The sequence below is a fragment of the Cydia splendana genome, chromosome 20 (assembly GCF_910591565.1).
Source record: "Cydia splendana chromosome 20, ilCydSple1.2, whole genome shotgun sequence".
NCBI lineage: Eukaryota > Metazoa > Arthropoda > Insecta > Lepidoptera > Tortricidae > Cydia > Cydia splendana.
Genome location: NC_085979.1, coordinates 14,982,938 through 15,002,133, shown reverse-complemented (window position 1 = coordinate 15,002,133; position 19,196 = coordinate 14,982,938). Strand labels below are relative to the sequence as shown.

General features: G+C 38.5%; 1 protein-coding gene across 4 annotated transcripts in view; it reads left to right on the top strand.

The window, feature by feature from the left end:
• Positions 1-19,196, top strand: part of LOC134800532 (nucleolar protein 4) — a 157,801-nt gene that overhangs the window by 76,238 nt on the left and 62,367 nt on the right. For all 4 annotated transcript variants that reach the window (XM_063773011.1, XM_063773009.1, XM_063773012.1 and 1 more), the window contains 2 exons: positions 6,465-6,599; positions 8,056-8,892. In XM_063773011.1, the coding sequence (XP_063629081.1) occupies positions 6,465-6,599; positions 8,056-8,892 (972 nt within the window). The remainder of the gene's footprint in view (positions 1-6,464; positions 6,600-8,055; positions 8,893-19,196) is intronic.

Here is a 19,196-nt window from a genome sequence, read left to right as displayed (position 1 = left end):
CGCCGTATTACCGAGGCGGATTAAGTTATCAAACCCTAGCAAACTGAAAGAGACGTCAATCATCAGATTTATTACATAAATTTCTTAACAATGATCGGTTTTCATTGATCGTACCTACTATTCTGCATAGGCAGCTCAAGAATGCCGGTATCCGCTCATTCTCTAATCGCCGACCATTACTCGGTGATCGCTCCGTCGACCAATGGCTTTAAAGACCTTTCTGCCACGCCGGCCATCGGTTCTACGAACAATCTTGCCGAGACGAGCTCACAGATGATTATAAACTACTTTGTGAGCAGCAGGCCATTAGGGGCATCGATAACCGACCCACGCCGAGCAGAGATGATAGATGCTTAGTTGCAAAACCGTTTGCAACCAGACGGACGGCGAGGCGAAACTTTCAGGATTATTCAGATTATAATGCTGGTGATGTAGTGCCATTCTGCCGTATTCGAAGTTCAAGATATTCACAAGAGACGACACGTACTAGATCCATTCTAGATACGTTATAGTTTAGATTTCCACTACTTCTCTTTTGCAGCTCAATTCGGGCAACCAGTCTCACTTTTACGTCAGATAGTGTTAGATATCTATTAGATGTGAATTGGATCTCTAAGTCATATCTTGTCGAAATCGTTCAAGAGTATCTCCAGAATCGCATAAATGTCATATTTGACAGGTTAGATCTTAAACATATCGTTATCGTATCTTGGTGACGTCTAAAAGATATCTAGTAGATGTCTATTTCAAAATCCGAATCGGGCCCAGAAGCTTGTATAAAAATATAATAAATTATTTCATGATAGATTTAATCCTTTTATTTGGCAGAAGACCTCGTGATCAATGTCTATTGGACATAATCTGAGTTATTTTTACATAGCATCAAAAGCTAAACCAAGCACATTGATGCACTTATAAATGCACCGGTCTTTTCACCAATACACTTTAGAATTGCAAAACTGTAACTTTATAACAGCCTGAGCCTCGGTGGCCTCGGTAGTCTCGGTAGCCCTATAGTTTGCGACCCGGTGTCGGCAATCATGTGCCATTAGTTGCAGATACCGGCCCGGGCCGATCTGCCGCGTCTCGGGTGACGACGCCATTCTGAGAATTGCGAGCAGATTATGCAATGGAGCTGCTATGTCCCTGAAATGATTAGATTAGTCTGTAAGGCATTCACGTGTGGATCTTTCTGCAGGGGCTTAGCCATGAGACAATCGTTTATAGAAAACGACTAGAATAATATATGGAAATGATGCGTAAATGACTTTTCACCACACCAGCTCGGAAAGGCTTACTTTGCACTTCAAAAACGGATAGCAAAGTTGCATTTTATTCACATGTGAGGCAAAGTAATCAAATGCAAATGTTGAATTGTTTTCTTATGTTTGCTGGTAGAATTGACTTTTAAATGATGATTTTGGATGATAAATATTTAAAAACATTCATTTGGATTTGATTTGGTTTGATTTTGTTTGATATTTTACATTTAATATTTGCTTCGGATTGGTGTGGTGAAAAATGTTGTGTTTCACTCGGGGGCAAATTTTGTTTAACCCTCGTGCTTTGAAACACTCGCAACGCTCAAGATTCCATTTTCGAACCACTCGCTACGCTCGTGGTTCAATTTTGGAATCTTTCGCTTGCTCGGGTATCAATATTAGCTCGAGCGGTTAAACAACAACTTTGCCCCCTTGTAAAACAAATAACTATTTCGTCGCCTTTATCATCCCTAGGTATATAATTTTACTTGTATCTTTTTTATCTATTTAACTCTCAATTATTGTGTTGGTTACGGCTCCTTAGGGCCTACCGCGGTAGGTCCACAGATTTTTTGACTTTCTTGGTTTTTATGAAGAAATCTGACAACTTTCTTTTTGGAGTTTATTGGAATTTAAATGGGATGAAAATGTATGGGAGGAGAATCGAGGGAAAATCTAATGTCCACATGTCACACGTTATAAGCTACGTTTTGTTTCGTGCGCAACTTATCTTGCGCATCCCCTAGCAACGTCTGTATGGAAACACTTTATTTATTCAATGTCAACACCAACTGTCAATTTTTCGGTGTTTTCATCTTAAATTTTATTTCCTATTTTATAATCGTTTGTGAGAGTAAACTCCAGTCGTGCGTCGGAGCTGACACACACACTTTTCAACGGCCACAACAAAGTGTACCTAAAGTCAGTATATTTGGACCACAAGAAAGTCTAGATTCATCAATCATTATCTTTTGTCATCATCTTAAGAAGTTCTCATCATCACACAACGAAGGCCGCAAAAATATCTAACACGATGTTATTTGCAGAGCCATAAGAACGTGTCACATATTTTTGCGGCCTTCAAAGAGTAACATATTATTGCAGGGGACTGTACAAACGTTACGTGCATTCGTGCAACCCTTGCTCAGTATACACCGTGTTTTTTTTGATTTCCGTTAATTTCAAGGGTGCATTCCTGAGCTTAAATCAAGTAACTTTCTCAAAGACACCGATGTTCTAATTAAGTCCATTTCGGAGATAATCCATAATTTATTTTTTTCCTATAAGGCCTCTACAAGCGTGTACACTTGCCTTAGGGCCGGCTTACATATTGATTAGTGTTTAGAATGAGTTCATACATTTGCTACTAAACTTAAGTACAATCTCGGTCGATTGATGTACGAAATGACATTGATATGTCACAGATTTCGATTGTTTGGTTGAGTTAAATGTAATGCCCCTGTTACAACAACGCTATATGCTACATTTAATTACTTTTTAAACAAAAAAAAAACAAAAAAGATAACAAAAAAAAATTTTTTTTTTGAAAATTAACTATGCCATTTAGTTCTTATAAACGTACTTAACTATACCCCGAAGTTAACGGAATTCAATAAAAACACGGTGTATAGCTAATGCTAGGTTCTCCGCACTAGCGGGAAGTGTTTTTGCTCAGCGCAGAGCAGTAGCGCTGCAATTTATAGCTTGGTAGCAGCTAGAGGCTGGGATTATCCGAGCTAGCACACTGGAGCGTCGTGTTTCGTCGCAATTCGTTTGATTATTTTAGTTAACTTTGTTAATCTAATTGCTTTAATAGAACAATTTTCAGGTACTCGGCCTTTTTTGCGTTGGTTTATCTTACGATCTTCGTCACAGTTCTGAATTCGTAAGTTTAGTATCATTGAGTTAAAACTCGTACTTACCTACTACAACCTATAATGCCATGTAGGGTTAAAGTATTCGTTCATACTTGGTGCTCATTATACTCGTACCTTCTCTTATCTTGCGGAATACTGCAGCTAAATTAGAATTGTATACATAAAACTCTTGGTGGTGAGTAGTGTAGTGGTTGCCAGACCGAGCTCTCGAAGAAAGCTTTTGTCGGTGGAGAGAGACAGTTCAGAGGACCTACTACACGAAAATCTCGTTAAGGCCCTCTGTGCCTCAGCAACCGCTGGGATGTGTCAAAGAAATAAATACCCAACACACAAATTGCCTCGTCGGATAAAAAAACATAGCCTGCTTTTGCTCTCAGTTTGAAACACCTTTGCACTAGGCAATCATGAAATGCTAAGCGACCGCTTCCACGCCGAGCCCGTAATTACGCGGTCCCGGACAGTCCAGCTCCAGCTAATTACCTCCTCGCGACGCTGGCCGCCTGGTGTCCGACTAATTGCTGTCCACGTTATTTATGAGCCTAATTAGTTAAGCACAGTGTGTTAGTGCTTAGCACTAATATCTCGGCGGCAAAAATATGATTAGGAGTGTGAGAGATACTCTGGAAAGACTAATCCGGAAGACACGTACGGTAGTTACTCATCATCTGATTCTAATCATAATTAGGGGTCACAAAACCGTGCGTATTTTAGAAAACCGGTTTTTCGGTTTTTGTGAAACTGTAAAACCGGGTTTCCGGTTTTTTCGGTGATTTCGATTTTACGTATAATTTGTAAATTAAGCAAGTATTTTTAGGATCAATGCTTTGATATTAAGTCTTCCACGTCCACGACATTTCTAAATAGAAATTCTTAAACTTTATCTTTACCAAGACCATATCAATAAATCAATCCAAATCCATTAATAAAGTTTTTAACCAAGTCAGCAATTCCAAAACGGAATGCCTAAGCAACCTATTATATAACAACGGTGTTGACATAGTCCTCCTTTTGGAAATACACCGCTGATGATGCCCAACTCGCTAAACGAGGTAAAATACCGGGATTTGATTTGGTAGCGGCATTATACAATAAACAATATAGAACTTCGACATAAGGCCGGTCTTCTCTTACTGCCCTGGTCAATGTGATTTCAAATAACAACAACATCGCCACCACGATTATTCAAATCGGTGAAACGCGGATATGCAACATATATAAGCCTCCACGTAGCTGCTGGCCTACTCCACGCCTTCCTGACTTGGAACACCCATTAGTTACCACCCATAGATTTGAGACTTGAATAGCCACCATACCAGCTGGGGATATAGGAAATCTGACGCCAATGAGGAGGTGATCATGGACTGGGCAGATAGGAACAAGACTGTTTTAGTCGTTTCTAACAAAGGCAAAGGATCGTTCAAATCATCGATGGAGAAGTGACCACAACCCGGACCTAGTCTTCACAACAAGAGCAATAGACGGTACCACAGTGACCGCCGAGCTGTATGTGCTAGCGGATTTTCCACACTCTCAACACCGCCTAGTATTAGTTGTCATAGGTCTGAAAATACCGATGGTTGAGTCGTATCCTGCCTAACACCACATCGCGGAAGTTTGCTTATGCTGATGACCTGCCCCTTGTGACACAAAAAGACCGCTGGGAATTGGAACAAAATAGCCTGGACAAGGACCTGGATCTATTAGATGACTATTTCTCTCAGTGGCGTTTGTGCCCCAGCACTTCCTAGACCGAGGTGTTCTGCTTTCACAAGTGCAACAAACTAGCCAACAAGGAACTGAGAGTCAAATTCAGGGGCAATCTTCTCCGACAGAACTTCCTTCCTAAATATCTCCGAAGCAAGCCGTAACTTCAAGGAGCAGCCTATCTGTAAAACTGGGCAAATAGATATAACGTTGGAGACTAAAATGCTGTTCATTTATACAGTTAGTGCGTATAATGTATTTTTTATTTATTTTGATCTTCAAAATAATTAAACTATGTATATAAAACTGTAAAATCGAAAAACTCGAAAAAGCCGGTTTTATTAAAGAGAAAACCCGGATTTGGCAATTGGCTGTAAACCCGGTTTTTCCGGTTTTTTCGATTTCGACGAAACCGGGTTTGTGACGCCTATAATTAGGTAAACGGGAAACGGTCGGAGAGATAGTTCAGAGTCCGTAACCGGTACCAATTTTTAGTATGTACATAGTTGTACCCATGTCCAACCCATTATTGGGGCCCCAAAACTGCCGGGAGACAGTGGTGCAGGCCATCTACTTCAGCGTAATGACTTCATCAAAATGGCTCCCGCCTCTCGTCGCGAATTCTGCATATTGTACCTATATGCATTACACATACAAATTAAAACAAAATCAATACTAGCTACCCGCCTCGGCTTCGCACGGGTTAACAAATTATACACCTAAACCTTCCTCAAGAATCACTCTATTGATAGGTGATAACCGCATGAAAATACGTTCAGTAGTTTTTGAGTTTATCGCCAACATACAAACACACAATCATATCGTATCTAGACAATATTCGACATCTTAAAGTTCGAATCGGGCCAAGTTTAAAAAGAGCTATCAAAGCTAGCAAAGATATCAAAAATTTAATATCAAAATGATATTGTAAGAAATACAGTTATTTGGGTTTTATCAAGTTTTATAAATAACCAAACCAAAAGTCGGACGTTAAAACAATAAATTAAAGCTTGACAAGCAATATTTTGATATAAAAAAACTGGCCTAATGCGTGTAACTTGTTTTTACCATTTTTTTTAACGAACCAATAGTGACATTCTTGTTTGCGTGAGTGGCAGAATAATTGTTTTAGTGAAACTGAAACCTTATCATTTATCTTCACGGCATGAATCGACATCACAAACTACACAACAACAGCTAATAACGAATTATTTAGCTCCAAGAGAGAATGGTGTCGCCACCTATCGGCGAGTAGCGGAACAATATGTTTGTTGCTGTACAGTTAGGGAAGTTTAATAAGGGATGACTAGATGTCGCTAGTATCTTTAACTTTTTTGAACATTCTATTATTATTTTGATATCAACTTAATACAAATTTAAATTAATTGAACTTAGTACTATAATTATATAAAAATGGAATGTAGTGTTCTCTACCTTGACACGTAACGGACCATGCTAAATATAATTGAATCCCCTAAAATTCAAATACCTATTCTAAAATGTCAATCAATTTCTTTTACCTACCTATATATTTGCTACCTATTTACATTATTGAACGAATAATTATTTTATAATAATATATTAGCTTTCATTTTAATGGCATTGTTTTGTATTGTTTCAGAACGCACCAAATCAGGAGCCAGTGTATCGAAAAGTCGCGATAGTTGAAAACTTTTTCGATATCATCTACACCGTGCATGTAGAGCTTGAAGGTCGACCAGGAAAGCATGCTGGACAGAAACGTACATACAGAACTGTAAGTCACTTATTTTTATTATTAACTTTATATTTTCCATTTCAATCAAAGCATAAAACCAAAGACAACTAAAATATCTGGCTAATGATTATTGTTCTAAGCGCCATCTGTGTGACAGAGAACTAACTAGAACAGGGAAGTTCACAACATCGTTCACGTAGCTTTATAGAATGGGGTTGGCAACTGTCAAAGGTTTGCATAGATGGCGCCATCATAGCTTGCCCCTTTTTCTATGAGATTTGGCTTAAAGGGCTGGCATCCAGTGTATTAAAAAAACAAAAATTTGACACAATTATAGGGATTGACAGGGCAAGCTATGATGGCGCCATCTGCTAAAAACTTCCACCGGCCAACCCCATTCAACGCTGTGAAGTTTTGAGTGGTGGTGTTAATAGATGGCGCTACATAGGTAATTGCATGTAGAAATATTTCCGTTTTACTGTAATTGGCTGTAATTTAATAAATCGTAATTGTAAATGTTTAATGTAGGAAATAAAAAAGTAGACATTACAGTTTATTTAGTTACTTAAGGTGAATGTGGTGTTATATTGGAATTGCTAAGCCCAAATATTTCGCAAAAGAACGAAATTTAGTCTAAATACGTGCTGACCTACAAATTACACTTACACGTTACATAAAAAGTATACCTAATAAGCAGATAGATTTCGGACCTTTTACGATATAGGTAATAACATATACCTAACGAACGACTGCTAGTGCGATGTTTCAACACAATTATTATTCTCTTCTTGATTTATCTGAATCTGTAGCAGACTCATTTCCTTACCATACATTGTGTTAACCCAGCACGCATAGGTAATAACTCTCTGAGCCCAATTCGAACGATTAGACACTGTATTCAGCGAGAATACGGTATATATTTGAATGAGTTTCTCATCGCTACTTAGGGTTGCCATGCGTAAGTACAACTTCTACTCAAAAACTGGGCAGATAATCATTATCTCCCTAGTGAGGGCAATTGATTGTGGACACTTCCGGCGCAGTCCGGATTCCTTGTAAACAACACTCCCTTGTAAACAATGTAACCGATTATGGACCTCATACCTATTCGTAGTTTGATATTACTTGATTACAATTTCTATGGTATAGGAGTACCTATAATTGTAAGCACATAATAGTAGACGACTGAGGCGCTATACTTGTAAAGTGAGCCATAGTAATATATTCAGCCAATGTTTGCTCTTATTGTGTGTGTGTATGACCGGTCATTGTGGCACTCTTTGGGGGAGGCCTATGTCCAGCAGTGGACGTCCTCTGGCTGATATGATGATGATGATGATGAATGTTTGCTGTTATTGATATTTGCGATTAAGATGCGTATACCCTTAAACATTTTCTTGGTGAGAGCGAGTAGTCTTAGGTACTTGTACTACATAAGTACATAGTATGTAATTTATGTGCCCCACATAGTAATTGTGAATGTTTCCACCCGCAGATAACGGAGACGTACGCGTTTCTGCCTCGCGAGGCAGTCACGCGCTTCCTCACCGGATGTGCTGAATGCGCGCGGCGCCCGCGCAGCGCTTCACCACCACCCCTCCCCACTCCCTCCCCTTCCCCCACGCGCCACCACACCTACCTACCATTCCTACCTCACTGCGCCACCGATTACACCAGAAACTGGGAATCAGAGATAGACGCGGCACACTCCAACTACCCATACGAACCCAAATTCGACTACACCGAACTCCAGCCTCTTAAAAAAGTGGAAAGCCCGAAAGCGACAGACTCTGAAGACCAGGAACCTACGTATATAGAGCTAACATCAAAAAAAGTTAACGGTTTCGACTCAAATCCCTTATTCAGTAGAAGTTCGCCCGTCGAACCACCTTTTAGAGAAGAGGAACCCGTCAGAACGGACCCGGAGATCGACAAAGATGAGAACAGCCTGATCGACGTTGAAGATGTCAAAAGTGACAGCCCTATCCCTAACGTCATCCCGAAAGAGGAAGATAGTGACAAAGATAAAGAAATTGTAAGAGTTAAAGAAGAAAAGACTGATGATAAGAAACAGAAGAAGTATAATCCGTTGGACGTGGCTAATTTGACGTCTAAAGACCCCCCGAAGTCGGCATCTCCGCCTAGAAAGAAGTTGTTGCCTTCGAGTTTAGAGTATTCTAATTCGTTCGGAAGGTTTCCAAAGCCGTGGCGGCCGGACGGAGGCGTGTACTTCGGCGGGGAGGAGGTGGACTACAGCGTGCCCATAACGACGGCGTATCTCAAGCATATGCGGAGTATGGCGTATCAAGAACGACTGGACATGGAAAATAAGGTAAGTTTCGCATGATTATAGCCATTAGGCGTTTATGTCTTACAGTTAACGTATATACTGTGGGACTAGGTCGATTTATAACATTTATTTAATTAGGATAATGGAAACTGCACGACGTGCTTTCACAAAGGTGAGCTAAGCATTTTTTTCATCATTAGTCACTATATATGCGAGCAGAATATTTATGAAGGATACTGAACTACGGGATCTACCAATCGTATAAGAATGGCTGGACCTTGATAACCACCTTGTATATACCTTATAAGGAAAACCCGGTTCAGTAATTAAACAACTAAATTCTAACCGATGGGCAATAAGTCGCGCTCTTGTATTTGCTTGGGGCTTAGTGCAATTATTACGCCAAAGCGCAAAAAATCTTGCGAATTGTTTATACCTTGATCATTAACGTAAAATTAAAAACAAAAAAGCTTGCTTGCTATATTTTATACCTTGATCCAAATATGTCTTAAGCGAATATAATATCCCATCAAAAACATTACACGTAAAAAGGTGCAAGTCTCGCATCGCTTCTACTACAAAAAAGTTTTGAGATGTAATGTGAAACCAATTCGGTTATTTTAATCAGTGCCAGGGGGTGTTAAAACAGTATCAATAAGATAGCTTGTGGGTATGCTAGAAGTACCTTAGAATTGTGATGATCGGTGAGTGAGCGAGTGAGTGAGTGTGTCAGTGTCGAAAATAAGGAACTTTGACGTACAATAATTCTTAAACTACAAGTTCAGATTTGATGTTTTTGAGAATATCTAAAGCATGTTAAGCCCTATATGTAACTGAAAATTCAGGGTTCTAGCTTCAGCCAGCACAAAATAACAGGCCGTCGAAAATGGCCTGAATCGCTTCAAGAAAAGGATGGTACGGCCGTGCCTCTTTGTTTTGCTCGACTTGGCGGGGGCACTGCCGTGCCCCCAGATTTAGATCAGACCTAGGTACTTAACTATAACTAATGGAATAATATATATAATAATGGAATAAATATTTATCATGACATGGTGCGTCACAGTTTACTTCATGTCTGTAATAGCATCCGTATATTTGTCGAAATACTCAACATGCATATAACTAGTTAATTACATAATAAAATATTAGTAATTGTACACTGTTAAAATAGTTAAATGAATTAATGACTATATATTCGCTGACGCCGAAACTTCGCTGTGAAACGTATTGATGTGTAAAATCCCGTTTCATGATAGGGCAGGGTAACCCACCCTGGGTTACACGAGCAGACCTTTTTCTCTAAACAAATATAAATTTTGCGGGTTCGACCGCATTTAACCCTAGCTTAAACTTCTGCCAACTAAGGCGGCATAAAACTGCGGTGGTCGGTAGTCAGGCCCGCAAGCGCGCCTTTGTGGGACCAATCCGCCCTTTGTACCCGAGGGTTATGATTTCGAAACTCTATTCGATCAGATACGGAGTTGTGTGTTAGTTTCAGATTCAACTTTTTGCATAGCTTACCCATTTTATGATGGATCAGCAAATTGAGAACTTTAACTTGACTTGAATGAAGCTCTAAATCTCGGCTCGGCAGCTCGGTGCCGGTGTAAAATGCCTTTAGGTTACACATAGAATTTGGTTTTAAGTTTTAACCCCTTAGGTAACAAAGAGGCAAAAGAAAGAAAAGAGAAAAAAAAGGAAAAGAGGGTTATAAGTAAGTTTAACGATTGTATTTTATGGCATTTAGGACCAATTTACAATCAGAAGAACATAAAAAACTAACGAACAACCTAAAAAACTAACAGTTTTAACTGTTCTTATAATAGTAGTACGTTTAAGTACATAGGAAACATCATACTTTTTTCTTACCTAAGCAATGTTTAATATTTAAACGTCCTACGGTAGTAGTAGGTAGTGTGTAGGCAAGAGGCTTCATCAAGGGACACAGTCGGTAGGTAGGTAAGTATGGAAGTAGCTTCATTCATTAGCCCCCGGATGTGCCGCCCACAGCGCAGCCCCGTGCCATCGGGACTCCTTTCACCATCGGAGTCTATATTAAACTCTTATTTGTGTAGGATTTGTTTCCCTTATTAAAGTACAAGTTATTTTTAACAGGTAAAAAAAAGTTCTCAATTCCGCTGAATGTTTTTATGTTGCGTAATGAAAATATTTAGTAGTGAATATTGCTGATATATTTTCTAGGCTTAAAAGTTTATTAAAATAATACGTAAATTCTTACAGGCAATTATTATATTTTAGTCAGACCTAGGTACAGTCAACTGTAAAAATATGGGTGCACAAATCATCTCAAAAATATGTCCCATAGCTCTTATGTCAGCGAATTAAGAACTATGGGACATATTTTTGAATAAGTTGGCTACACCCATATTTTTACAGTTGACTGTAATTGTAACTACTTACATCTCTTGATGACACCGTAGTAAACTTCGGCATAATGAATATGTACCTACCTATTGGTATTTTTTTTACCTATAGTTTTACCCGCTAATTTATTTATTGTAGAACTTAAGTAATTTTATATAACTTTTGATTATCCTATGTATCACAACAATGTTTAATGTAAAATGTACCTATCCACGAATGTTGTGTCGGTACAAACCCGATAGGGTTTCACGGCACTTTTCTGTTTGATTCAATGTAAGATTTTACTATAGAATAAAACAAATAAAAAAAAAAAAATTTAGAGTCACAAATAATGTAACCTACAATACGTTAATAGGTCATTTAGTGCTTAGTTACAAGTAAAAAAATCACATTAATGAAATAGGTGCGTAAATATGACATGAAATTCTGGTTTTTACAGCTATAATGCCATGTAATGCTATTTAAAGGACTTTGAATAGGTAGCATTTTTACCAGATTGCCGATTACATGGCTAATTTTCAGAACTTTGCTTAATAATAGGCAGACTCCATGTATAGGCACACCACACTAACCTTTTCATAAGTACATTTGGCATTTGTTAAATAGTTTCCAATATAAAGCGTGCCAGGCTGCCATGGGAGCGGTACCTGGCCGACCCTACTGCGGCCCTAGGCGTCTGCGACCGATTGATTCAGACGAATGTCCCACACAAAGGGCTAGAGCGTCACGCCATAATCGGGCACCGCATCTTTTCTAACTCATTTTTCTCGCTCCGAGCGGTGGGGGCCCCCCTTTCATCAAGGGGGGCGTCACAGTATTAGACAAGACACAAAAACGGGGCCCGGCGGAGAAGGCGGCTACTGAGTTTCTGATGACGCTGTTTTTTGCCATTCGCTTTTAATGATCCTGAGCGTTAAATAATGGATGTGAGGCTGCGACAGGCGTGTTAACATAGCGATAAAGCGGTTAGGGGATCATTATGCGTTTCCAACGGCGATTTTGATAGTTATTACTTTTTAATCTTCATGCAATGTTAGTCTTTATATAGGTATGTTGGTAGAAACATAATACTAATATAAATATCTTACGAATTAAGTATTAGTTAGATATAAATTCATAGACGATAAATTTCTTATTAAAAGGCACTTTTCCCGAAAAATTTATACATCTATACATGTAAATATTAGGCACGTATATGTATAATTTGAATACATAAACCTTTGAAATCATGTCGGATATATGCAAAAGATGTAAAAATGTCATGAAGTTTTTTTAGGTAAGTATAACCTACTGAGTAATAGTAGATTGTTAACCAAGGGTTGAAAGGCACCCATTCCTGTCGAGGTAGATTGGCGCTCGAACGCAGTGAGAGCGCCAATAGTCCGAGACGGAAATGGTGCCTTTCACCCGAGTTAAACACTCTACTTTTCATATCGAATGCGAGGAAACCAAACAATACAAGGCAATTTCGCAAAATCAGTAATTGAAGTACCCAATAGACCTACGGCCATGATTTTTTTCCTTAGGACTTACTTGCAATCGGAGACTTTACATGTGTGAAGATTAATAACCCCTAGCGTAAATCATTTAGATTGCAATATTTACGAAAACACACATTTTTTAACAAACTGCAGTCATTTTAAAATGATTTGTTCATTATAGTATGAAAATCAGCGGGATTGCCTCTTACTTTTTAATTTTATACTTTTTCGTTCTAAAAGCCGCAACAGACTACCGGACCGCACCGCGACCTTGGTGCGCCGCACCACGTAATAACATAATAAAAGTATATGTAATTACACACGTAATAACATAATAAGTAACAATTTAATTAATAATATAAGAAATTTTTATCTTGTATTTTATTTTATTTTCATGAATATAGTGTTAAATAACTTTAAAAACCAATTTAATATCGTACAAACGTTTAACTGTGGCTGTATAAGATTCTGCCTTTGCTCATTTACGCAAGTGTAAGGTTTAAAAAAATATTTTTGGTGTATTCCTTTTGGTTCCCGCCTTATGAAATCGAGTAAATAGAATTCAACGAAAGAAATCAAGAATAATTTGTTTTTAACAATTTACTTACATAATTTTTTATAAAAAAAGGATCAACGTGGGATTAGTAAAATTAAACAATTACCAATTGTTCCAGGCGAGGAAATAAAGACACTATTTTTCCATTTTGTTTCCACCCAGTTGTTCGTGGGACGGGGACGCAGAGGAGTACACCACTTTTCTGCGCTAGAGCATAAACGTATCACTTTCTGCGCACCTTTTAGAACAACAACGACTCACTTTCAGAGCATGAGATATGAAAATTAAATTACCTTTTACTTTTTAACTTATTCAGAGATATGATAAAAATACATAAACACAGTCTTATAATCAAAAGCGTAAACAAACCACTCTAATAGTTTCCAAGTAATTTGCCAACTTGCACATTTTCACACAAAATGAACCTGCTAAAATCCACAAAAGTTAGTACCGTCCTTTTGGTCCATCCGCCCTAAGGGTCAGCCGGCCCGTCCATAAGAGGGTACCGTCCCTCGGCCCCCGAAAGTGGCGCCCCCTTCGTCGCGACTTGTAAGATTGATTGGGGCTCCTTCAGTCCATTGCGGCCCCCCTTGTGGGATATTCGACCCTCCCCCCTTTTTTCTCGGGTACTGAGACAGGGATGTAGAGAGGATGGATGGGCTTTTTGTCAGGGTTATTGAGATTTTCCAGCGCGTTTAAGATACTTGTTATTGTTAGGGATACTGTCCCTAAAATTGTATACAGAATTAAATTATCAAACTGAGGGATAATAAATAAACTTTTGTGATGTTGTTTTTATGCTGCGTTCGACTGTATATTAATGAGTGTCTTTTTTGTGAATCTTACGCTAGAAGTATCAAAGCCTACGTGTTTCGTGGTCTGCTAATACGATACGATGCTACTTTTAGTTAATTTACCAAGCGTTAGCGAAGATCTCCGTTTCAGCGTGGGCAAAAATGCTTTCGAATGTCCGGATGTTGCATTCTGCAGGTCGCAATCCTCAGCCGATTCTCGTGAAATTTTGTGAGCAGGTTCGATGATTAAATAGTTTTTTGTCGATTCAGTTTATGGAAAATTTTAAAAATGGCGTACGAGCCATACATTTATTGAGTTTTATGCTATACTCGCGAGGTTTACAGCTCATAATAGAGCCACTAGTTTAATCGAGATGTAAAAGATTTAGAAGTATTGATCATCATCGTCATCATGGTGATCCAATCTTGGATGTAGACCTCTTCCCTCTTCTTCCACTCTTGTCGATCTTGTGTCCCATTCATCTATCCCAAAAGTTTTGATGTACGATATATATTTTATTGAATATGTTTCTAGCACCCATAATATTGGTCGACGTTCGACGTTGTAGGTTCATCTCGTAGGTAAGCATAGTAAAATAAATATACACTATGACAAAGCCTTTTTAATAGGAAGCGCTATGTGTGGTCCGAGGAATGTCGACCAGAGCTCATACTTTACTCCGACACCTCGATCTTAAAGTGACCTAACTGCTCTAACACTTAGTATACCTAGGCTTTTCTTATCTATCTCACTGGAATTTTACATATAAGGCAAAATAATTAGAAGTCTTATAAAAACTTGGGAATCGCTAATGGTTAAACCTTATTTGTCGTACAGAGTAGCCGTTGGTCCTGACTAATCTACTGTATTATGCTAGTGAGAGTTACAACTTAAGTTAAAGCTTTAAATATAATTATTATATAGATACTATTTTGCTACATACATTAAAACGAAACGAAAGTTATCCAAAAAAGTTCGTTGATTTGATGAAAGAAACAATTTTATATGATGTTGTGACAATGTTTAATATGCCTCATTATTTACTTAGATCATCCCCACCTACTATGTTTATTCCTGTACATCTTATTTGGCAAGTTAATTGGTAGGTACAGGAATACACGTTAGTATTAATTATGTCATGTAAATAAGTTATTTATCATAAAAGTACACCTGCACCTGCGATATAAGACTACAGACAACATAGCTATACATATAGCACAACAACTAAGGATAACTTATTAGCTATAACTTATTATATATATATCACCGAGTGATCAGCCGGTATACCCACTTAACTTACTGGTATGACAGTAGTATACTTAATAGTAAAGTTATAACCTCTCTAATTAATGTCTCGTAAGATTGGTCTTGGTCGGTCGGTCTTAATTGGTCGACTTTGGTCTATAAAAGTAAATTAAATCTTTAATACATAAAAAAATATCCATTGACACCATTATATGTACTTTCATAAGTATAAAAATCGTTCTCCCCTATGTTATCGATTTTTTTACCGCTGATAACTACTGTACTATATCAACACACTAATTTCTATTAATAGTCTACGTTAGTTCTAAAATGTATACATCGGATACCTATAATAGGTAATTATACGACTGAGCGTAAGCGAAGGTCTCCGTTTCAGCTAGAGCAAAATTTTATTCTTATGTCCGGAAATTTTTTCAAGAGATTATATAATAAATAAAATATATAAAATTTATTTGTAGATTTAGGAAACTTTTCAAAATGGCGGGGCCAGCCATATGGAGGTCCGCGAGGCCTACAGCTCATAGAGCCACTACTTATAGTTTAAAAATCCCTACTAGTAATGTAATATTAATATGTTTGCTGCTGCGGTGGCTCTTCCAGCGCTCTTCGCCATTGTTAATAACACAACAGGCTATTTTAGCCAGCACTTGGCGTGTGGCCGCTTTGATCCAGCAGATTACTCGCTGTGTTATTGCAGCCGAGGAATGTTTGCCCATTGAATATTTGCCGAACTTTGAGAATTCGTTTGGGGTGCTCTGAAAGTCGGTATCGTGTGAAATATTTTTGCTAGATGAATTTATACTGTGTTCTGAATGGACAACTGTAAAAATTAATGGCGTTTTTCATAAACGTGCCTCAACTCAAGTCACGCCTCAAACTTTTGTCTTGCTGATCTGTCAATTACTTATGTATTTGTAGGAAGAGAATAAAACATAAAAATAACTAGGTATTTATATAACTATTAAGTCGGTGCTTGTAGGTAAATGAAATATGTGTTAAAATCCACCAAGCAGTTTCAGGTGTAGAGCGTATACGTTTTTACTAGTCAATTACTTATGCACACACTCGAAGAAAATTACTCTCTCTCTCTCTCTCTACCAAAACATTATCTACAAAATGGCTTTATTATGAACAAAGTTGAAATTTAACTACGATTTACATGGTGTTCAATTTAGTCTATATTTAAATTCAATCGAATATGTATGTTTAACCTTCACGCCTTGCTCGTTTCAAATTTCAAAACAAATTGTCTCCTCAAGATAGCAAGCAATCAAACACAATTAAGTTATTTTTGGGAACTCCCCTTCAAAAAGCAATTTGCTGTACGCAGTTACGTATTGAACTATAACTTACACAAACTCTTAAGTTCTGACCGTTAGATTCGATTTAAGACTTTATTACCTTGAATCTAAGCCTTGTTTTCATATTTCATCTAAAAATTTCGAGTTTTTAAAGGTTATTTTCCCGATATGCATCACATCCGACCTTGAGCCGTGACATAATTAAGTTTCGCCGATCGATCGGCCGATATTAACCAGAGGGTCGTTCGGACCCCTGTTGCGATCCGCGCGCTTAACATGCTCACGAAACTACTTATAATCCCGCAAACGATTTTCGAATTTACTCAAACGACGAAAGACTTAATTTTCTGTAGGCGATTAGTTTTGGATTAATTTTAATTTGAGCGTATTTATTTGAACACGTGTCTAACTGACGGTCAGTTAGGGAGCTGTCAATGCTGTCATTCGGATTCAGCGGCGAAGTAGGTCAACAAATACCCGTAGCAGGGTAGCGTTAACAAGACTTTGGGGCCGGGAAACTGTTTTTTGCGGCATTGCGTGTAGACACCTCGTGCTGCCGAGTTACTAGGCGCTAAAACTAGGAGTGGAGGTGGGCGGCCGCTCCCTCGCTCCTAGTACCTACATGTGTGGTGAATTTACTGCGGCGCCCTGCAGGCGGCGAGCTCGCGACTAATTCCGTTAAAATTCTCCGCTGCTTGTATGCTAGCCTGGTAGCGACGGTAAGTAGGGTAAATGACAACGGGGTGGGTGCCACCCCCGGCGCAAGGGTTTTAACTGGCATTTATTTGCGACTGGCTTGGCGCCCCGACTTGGCACGGCACTGCGCTTATCCTTAAATTCGACACGCTTGATGAATTGTTTGGTGAACGCTCCGGTATCGAAGATAAAAACTAAAGATTCTTGAAGATGGTGCCAAGAACACGCGGAAATCATTCATTCATACTGTAATTCTGATACGACTTAAAATAATGTCTATAGGCATATAAGGTAGGGGAGCAAACGTAGATGGGATAAGTAAAGAGACACTAGCGGAGAATTAAATATACTTAGTTTCCATCTTACTTATTGCGTGCGTAAATGTTTTAACGTCCAAGATGCTGATAGATTCTCATGTGTTAAAGTACTAACTATTTAATACTCAAAGTAACTGTATAATATTCTAGTCTAAAATAAAATACGGATAGGTATGTTTTTCTGTCCAAACATTTTAAAATCTATTTTTACTTGTCCGCCATTATTTTTCTCGCTTAAATTTTTTTTGTATAGTTTCACGTAGCAATTTTTTCCCGAACCGTCACATAAGTTCAGCAAAATTACCAGAGGTCGCGAGACACGCACCTTCGTGCCGCTTTATCGTTACCCGGCTCATGTCATTTTCAAAAACGAAATGATGCTCTATTTTCTGTTGCAACCCTGTTATACTTATAGTTGAAAATTATTGCACAAATGTAGGCTTTACCGGGATTACCTGGGTTACATTCAAATGATATCTTATTTGTGCGTAACGCATATTTAAGTTAGCAATAGTAAGTTATATGCGTAAGCGTTACAGTAGCGTGTTGCTGAAGTATGTATTTTTAACTGTAGATATTAGCCGTTTTCGAAATTCCTCCGCGTTCGAACTTACCCCAACGTACGTTTAGTTACTATACTTCTTAGATAGCGTCTGACAAATGAACCCCAGACCCCCATCGGTATCTAAAGTTACGGTTTGGGATGGGATCCCTTCAATAAGATAAAGTGGGGTCACAATAAATAACGTAGGAATGAAATTTCAAGCAAACGTAGCAAATCCAAAATTTCAATAGTTAGTTGATTTATCGATTAGGGCAGACAAAAATCAGGGAAGCATGAGCGAGCGAGGAGTTTCGATAAATGTTTAAAGGGAGCGTAAATCATTACTGTAGCCGACCCGGCCGGGTTTTATAGGCGCGCTGCTCACAAGGCTGTAACAAGGCTCACGCCTGGACAAGGCAAAATAGCAATAAATCTTAACACAAATTAACACTTAGTAGGTAGTTAGAATAGTTGCCGTCTTCAATCTTAATTCCTAGCAACACAGGGGACATATTGGATGATAACTATTAGTATTAGGCTTTCAAACTCAACGAACGTTTACCTTGATTACTTCCCGAAACCCGAGCGACATCTCGCACGAACCGCTTATTTATTATAGGAGGCATACAAGCAGACGAATCGCCTGATAAGCGATCACCGCCGATGGGTACCCGCAACAGCAGAGGTGTTTTTAGTGCGTTGCCTGCGTTTGAGATGGGAGTACGCTCATTTCTCGACACAATACAATACTCTTCATCGCACACCACACATACTTGGAGTTTACAATAAATGTACAGTAACATAAACAAAGGCAATAGAGGTAACAACAGGCGGTCTTATCGCTTAAGAGCGATCGCTTCCAGACAACTTTTGGTACTTTCTTTTTATATCAGGCACTTCTTGTATATTAAGTGCTGCACTTATTAAATCGGGCGAATTCGAATCTATTTTAAATTTCAAAAACGATTCGTGGTCGCAGAATCTTAGTCAACATTTCATTTCACC